Here is a 7,407-nt window from a genome sequence, read left to right on the forward strand (position 1 = left end):
GATCCAGCCTGTATCCAAGTCAAAGGGTCACTGCAGTCACCCCGATCCAGTATGTATCCAGCCCAGATAGAAAAGGACCTAGAAAGAACCTCTACAGCCCTGAAAGACAGCGGAGACCTGGACAACTAGAGCCCCAGAGACAGATCCCCTGTAAAGACCTTGTCTCAGACGACCACCGGGACAAGACCACAGGAAACAGATGATTCTTCTGCACAATCTGACTTTGCTGCAGCCTGGAATTGAACTGCTGGTTTCGTCTGGTCAGAGGAGAACTGGCCCCGTGACTGAGCCGGGTTTCTCCCAAGGTTTTTTCTCCATTCTGACACCGATGGAGTTTTGGTTCCTTGCCACTGTCGCCTCTGTCTTGCTTAGTTGGGCACACTTCATTTACAGCGATATCATTGACTTGATTGCAAATTATTGCACAGATACGATTTAAACTGAACTGAGCTGCATGATGACATCACTGAATTCAATGATGAACTGCCTTTAACTGTCGTTTTGCATTATTGACACACTGTTCTCCTAATTAATGTTGTTCAGTTGCTTTGACACAATCTTTTTTATATAAATAAAGGTGACTTGACTTGACTTGTATATCACCATTCAGCCATCGCTTTTCCCTACAGAACAATCCAAAATGGGCTTTCTTTTAAAAAATCCTCTTATTGCCACTCTTCTTCATGTAAGACTACAGTGGGTCTGTTCTCATGTCAAGCCTTATTAGACTCTGGAGCTGAGGGTAACTTCTTGGATACCAATTTTGATGAACCCATGGATGTGTCAAATGTGCCCAGTGACTATCTTGACCTGAAGGGAGTGTTCAAAAAGTCTCAAGCTACTTTTCTTCCTCCACATCATCCCTATGACTGTGCCATAGAGTTATTGTCAAGTATGACTATGCCTAAGGGCATATTATACCTGCTTTCTGCTCTAGAAAGAAAGGCCATGGAGAAATATATTTCTGATTCTCTGGCAGCCAAAATCATCCACCCTTCTTCTTCTCCTGCGGGTGCGGCGCTGTTCTTCGTGGAAAAGAAAGATGGTTCCCTGCATCTTTGCATTGACTATTGAGAGCTAAACAGCATCATGGTGAAAAATACCTATCCTTTGCCATTGATGTCTTCAACCTTGGAATGAGGGCACTTCCTTTTTCACAAAGTTGGACCTTCATAATGCCTATCATTTGGTCCGCATAAGGGAGGGGGAATAGTTGAAGACCGCTTTTAATACCCCAGAGGGCACTTTGAATATCTGTTTATGCCATTCGGGCTCTCCAAAGCCCCCGCGGTCTTCCAGGCACTGGTCAATGATGTGTTGAGAGATATGGTTGATAAATTTTTATATGTCTACCTGGACGACATATAGATTTTTTTTCTTGTTCTCTCCAGGAATATGTTCAGCACGTCAGGCGAGTGCTTCAGAGGCTGTTGGAGAATGGGCTTTATGTCAAGGCGGAGAAATGTGTGCTTCATGCACAGTCTGTTCCCTTTTTGGGTTACATCTGGTCATCTGAGGGGGTGTGCAGGGATCCCGCCAAGATTCAGACTGTGGTAGATTGGCAAATTCCAGATTCCCGCAAGGCCCTGAAGCGGTTTCTGGGCTTTGCCAATTTTCACCTGTGTTTTCGTCACAATTTCAACCAGCTAGCCACCCCTTTGCCCTCCTTGACCTCCACCAAAATGACGTTCAGGTGGTCCAGTTCAGCAGATGCAGCATTTTCCAAACTGACGAGTTGCTTAGTTTCAGCTCCAATTCTTGTCACCCCTGATCCTTCTTGTCAGTTTGTGGTGGAGGTTGATGCGTTGGAGGTGAGAGTTGGTGCATTTTTTTCTCAGCATTCTTCCACAGATGATAAGATGCATCCCTGTGCCTTTTTTCTTCATCATTTATCACCCACTGAATGCAATTACAACATTGGTAATAGAGAGTTGCTGGCAGACAAGCTTGCCTTGGAGGAATGGCATAATTGGTTGGAGGGTTCAGGGGTACCCTTTATAGTTTAGACTGATAATAAGAAACTTGAGCATATCAGGTCCACCAAAAGGTTAGGCAGGCTCGGTGGGTTTTATTTTTTGGCCATTTGATTTTTACATTTCCTACCACCCGGGATCCAAGAATATCAAACCTGATGCTTTATCCCATGTTTTTGACCAATCTGAGTGCCCGTAGTCTTCCAAGTTCATCTTGCCACAGAAGATTGTGGGTGCTATGGTGACTTGGGAGCCATAGATTTAGAGCGTGTTTTGCGGTGTCTAGTCTCTCAGAACCCGTCCTCTTAAAGTCAGCAACTTTCATGGGTTGAGTACACTCATAACTCATTACCAGTGTCATCTACGGGCCTATCTGCTTTACACAACATTAGGAAGATCAGACCCTGTCTTTCAGAACATGCTACACAACTTCTTGTTCAAGATCTTGTTTTGTCCAGACTGGACTATTGTTATGCTTTCTTAGCAGGTCTTCCAGCGAATTCTATCAAACCTCTACAACTAATCCAGAATGTGGCTGCAAGATTAGTCTTTAACAAGCCGAAAAGAGCACATGTCACACTTCTGTTCATCAATTTACACTGGCTACCAATAGCTACTTGCATAAAATTCATGGTATTGATGTTTGCCTACAAAGCCACCACTGGCTCTGCACCCCTTTACCTAAATTCACTACTTCAGAATTATGTGCCTCTAGCAGCTTGTGTTCTGCAAGTGAATGTTGCTTTATTGTGCCATCCCAAAAAGGAACAAAATCACTTTCACTGGCTTTTACATTTACTGTTCCCTCCTGGTGGAATGATCTGCCCAACTCAATACGAGCAGCTGAGTCCTTAGCCATCTTCAAGAAATGGCTGAAAACACATTCACATTCACATTCACATTCATTCACATTCTAACATTCACACTCTCTACTGTATTTTTATTCTTAATATTTGTTTTTTTTTAAATATATATATCTTCTTGTTTTATTTGTATTTTAAAAAAAGGTAGACCCTCTAACACTGGCGTTCCCTATTCTTTTTCTATCCTATCTACTTGTTTTCTTTTTATTTATTATAAAAAAACCTTGCTGCATGTACTGCGTAAGGCTCACCGATATTTGTCACAGCACTTACATATTATTTCTCTTTTGTTGATTTTGATTGCTTCCATTGTCCTCATTTGTAAGTTGATTTGGATAAAAACGTCTGCTAAATGATTAAATGTAAATGTAAAAAGTTGAAATGTTACATAAGTTTTGAACTGTTGGTGGTGCTTGTGGTGTTGACAGCTAAATACAGTATATCTTGATCCTCTTCTTGTAGATCTGTGTTACCTGCAGGAACTGGATGTGACCCTGTGTGTGTGAAAGCTGCTCCAGCTCGGCATCTCTCCTCCTCAGATCATTGATCTCCTGCTCCAGTCGCTCCAGTCGTCCTTCAGCTTGACACACTGCAGTTTTTTTCTGATCTTTGATCAGCCGTATCAGCTCAGACCAGCCTCTCTTAAAGATACTCTCACTGTCTTCCACTGCTGTCTGTTCAGAGCGCTGTTAGGACACACAGTGATTCAGCTTCAGTGAGTCTGAACTGAGACTGAGACAAACTTCTCTTCTTCTCCAGACTCACCTTATGAAACTCCACAGTCTCTCTCAGCTGCTGAAGATCGTTCTCTCTCTGCTGGATTCTCTGCTGGAACATCTTCTGCGTCTCCTTCAGCTGGTGCTGGAGGACAAACAGATTATATTCAGTGTCACAGAAAACTACTTGCACTAAATCATCATGTGAACAGATGAATCCAGGAAAAGTGGAGCTGATAACTAATGGCCATAGTTTCAAACTCCAGAAGTGATGATCGTTACAGTCATCATACATGAATTATCATGAAGATCAAGGCCTATTTCACACTATAAGTATCATAAAAGCAGGGGTTGGGACACAATTTCAGGCCAGGAAATCTCACACTCATCCTGAAAACTGAAATTGAAAAAAACTGAAGCTTTACTGAAGCTATAAATGACTGAAATCTTCTGGATTCAGTCAGATTTAATGAATAGAAACTCATCTGTCACTGCATTTAAATTGAATTTTGACTGATGGAAGTGTTTATTTTTCAAAGAATGGTTGAGTAGTTCACTATTTTGTGTTGCTTAATCAATGTCTATTTTATGAAATATTATGTTGATAAAGGTTTATGGTGCATTTTCAGTAAACAGTGAAGCTACTGTTCATTTCTCCTGACGTGTACATTGTGAATGCTGTATCCTGTTAATATGGGTTTAAATATGAACACATAATAACAGTTGTAAACATTAGTATTAGTGTCTAGTGTAAAATACCTGTTTCTCTGTCCTCTGGTCTGCTGCTGATACAGTGTCGTGGTTTTTATGTTCAATAATCATACACAGCACACATATACACTTCTGATCATGCGACAGAAAACCTCAAGGATCTTCTCATGTTTCTGGCAGATCATCTCCTGCAGTCGTCCAGTGGCTTCAGTCAAATTGTGTCTCTTTCTTCTAAACCAACTCTCATGTTGTTCGAGGTGATTCTGACAGTAAGAGTTCAGACACACCAGACAGGACTTGACAGCTTTGTATTTTCTTCCAGTACAGACGTCACACTGCACATCTCCAGCTCCAGCGTCACAGTCAGCAGAGAGTTTGGTCTTCTTCAGTTTCTCCACCACTTCAGCCAGCATGGTGTTTCTAGCTAAAGCAGGTCTTGGACTGAAGGTCTGTCTGCACTGAGGACAGCTGTAGACTCTCTTCTGATCCTCCTGATCCCAGCAGTCTGTAATACAGATCTTACAGTAACTGTGTCCACAGGTAATGGCAACTGGATCCTTCATCAGATCCAGACACTGAACACAAGAATTCATCCTGAAGAACTCTGGCTTCTGCCATTTTACTGCATGAATACAGAGACACAAACAGACAACAGCTTAACTATACTTCAGTTTCTCTTTCCCTGAAGTCAAATGTTTCCTGTTTCTTGGTTCTGTGTTTGAGTGACAAGTGTTAAAGTCTAGTCAAATCAAGACACCTTTATTTATATAGCCCTTTATACAATACAGATTTCAGTGTCAAATCAGCTCAGTTCAGTTCACATAGTCTCTGTGCAATCAAGTTGACAATGTTGCCAGAAATTGAGTGTCCCCAACTAAGCAAACCAAGTGACAAGAAACCAAAACTCCATCCGTGGTGGGGGGAGGTCAATTCTCCTCTGGCCAGATGAACCAGCATGGTGTGGTTTAATTCCAGGCTGCAACACAGATCAAATTGTCCAGAGAACTTGTCTGGTTCCTGTGGCCCTTTGGCGATGTTTGTCGAGGTGGAGGTCTTTGCAGAGGATCTGTCTCTAGGGCACATCTAGTTGATATGGTCTCCGCTGACATTCAGGGCTGTAGAGCTCGTCTCTAGGTGCTGATCCATCATCTTGACTAGATACAGACTGGATCCGTATGGCTATGGTGACCTTGGAATAAGAATGAAAGAGACTAATATTAGTGTAGATGCCATTCTTCTTACGATGTAGCGAGCACATTGGGTATTATGGGAAGTGTTCCCGGTTCCTGGACCTAATAAATGCAGCATAACGAAAAATAAGATAAGTTTGGTTGGTTCAAAATTGTCCTACTGGTACTGGTTTTACTTAGTGCTGCCCGGAATAAGCTGTTTGACATAACAGATGTTTATTTATAGTCCACCAGTTTTATATGCAAATGAAACATTTATTACTGCCCTCCAGAAGGTACATCAGTCAAATTTATTTCTTCAGCGCAATGTATACAATACAGATGTTTCAAAGCAGCTTCACAGTAAAAAACAGGAAAATAAGTGTTAATGTAATTTCAGTTGTAAAGCAGCTCTACACAAGACATTAGAGTCATTATTCAGATCAATTCAGTTTGAAGATTTGTACAAGTTTCTGCTTTGTGTGTGTCTGTACTTTCACACTGTAACTTCCAGCCGCTCACACTGTAATTACAGCTGTCAGTTATCTGTGTATCCACAGATCAGAGCTCATTAGTGTTAAAAGTCATGTGGGAAAAACAGCATGAGAGATTTTCCCGTCAGTAGTCTGTAGTGTGTGTGTGTGTGTGTGTGTGTGTGTTGTTTCAGCTGTGTGTGACATGTGCTGAAAGTGATTCTACCGTCTTCTCGTCCGGATTAATGTCACTCCTTGTTAGCTGTAAAATCCTCACGGAAACACATGATTCGTTCTCATGGAAACAGTGTTTGTGTGTGGGGGGTGAAGATGTAATTGTGATGTAATCAGAGGCGGGGTTTTTGCTAATGTGGTTTTAGCTGTGTAATGGGTCAAACTTACAGATTCATATGTAAGATGATTGACACTTGTCCATCAAATAAAAAATTTGGTGAGAGAGAGTTTCTTGGTCAGACCACACACACACACATCTGGACACAGATACTGTACTGTACACTCACACACACACACACACACACACACACACACGTGTTTTTGACTTCCAGCTGTCAATCATGGCTGCTCTTTAGTGTCTCGTCATTAGCTCCACCCACAGTGGAATCTCATTGGTCCCGCTCCACTGATTTGCATATTAATCATCATTGCTGATTAACTGTGAATGAGTAATTTGTGCACTAGTGTTGTCACAATACCAAAATTTTCACTTTGATTCCTGACTAAAATATCTCGATACTACTGCTGAACCGATATCAAGACAAAAACATAAGACAACAGGGAAAATAATTAAATAAGCTAAAAGGATAAAAGTCATGATCTAGGAGTGGGAAATAGACCAAAATCTTATTTCACGATATAATTTTTTTCATGATAAGAATTTATATTGTCATAAAGTCTTTTTCGTTATTTTATCTTTGTTATTAATAATAAGAACATAGATGCAAGTAACAAAGAAAAGGACCAATACAATAAAACTGAGACACAAATGAAATAAACAGTATTTTTAGGTACAGTAGGTCTATTGAAAAATAGCATTCAAGCAAGAGATAATACAGAAATCGAATAAGGTAATCAAAATATAAAAGGAAAGCACTGTATGAATTAAATATGCATTGTTCCTTATTGATGCTACTAAAGTTAGTCAAGATCAGCGAGCGATTTCCTCTTTTTCTTTTGTTGTTTGATGAACATTATAGATACAGACAGCAGCAGGATAATAGTCTGCTGTCACTTTAAGGCCGTGTGTCCATCAAAGTGTTTTTAGCCAGCTGAAACTGCCCAGCTGTGAGTGATTGAAAGCGCAGCATTTTTTAATATGGCAGATGCATCACAAATGAAATGTTTCTCCAAGCATTTTCATGACTTTATTGTAGTGGATGTTTTACACATACAAGCTGCAGGAGGTTTGAAAATATTTACATTTTCATGTACATTTAGTCATTTAGCAAATGCTTACAAATGAGGTCAATAGAAGCAATAGAAGC

The 7,407-nt window shown here is 40.7% G+C and overlaps 1 protein-coding gene across 1 annotated transcript; it reads left to right on the plus strand.

Annotated features, from left to right (window-relative positions):
* The first annotated feature begins 1,260 nt into the window (after positions 1–1,260).
* LOC122147555 (uncharacterized mitochondrial protein AtMg00860-like) lies at positions 1,261–1,969 on the plus strand. The gene is made up of 3 exons (XM_042770571.1): positions 1,261–1,329; positions 1,392–1,811; positions 1,928–1,969. The coding sequence occupies exons 1-3, from the start codon at positions 1,261–1,263 to the stop codon at positions 1,967–1,969; spliced, it is 531 nt and encodes a 176-aa protein (XP_042626505.1).
* Positions 1,970–7,407: the final 5,438 nt, after the last annotated feature.

This window comes from Cyprinus carpio, chromosome A14 (genome assembly GCF_018340385.1).
Source record: "Cyprinus carpio isolate SPL01 chromosome A14, ASM1834038v1, whole genome shotgun sequence".
Taxonomy (NCBI): domain Eukaryota; kingdom Metazoa; phylum Chordata; class Actinopteri; order Cypriniformes; family Cyprinidae; genus Cyprinus; species Cyprinus carpio.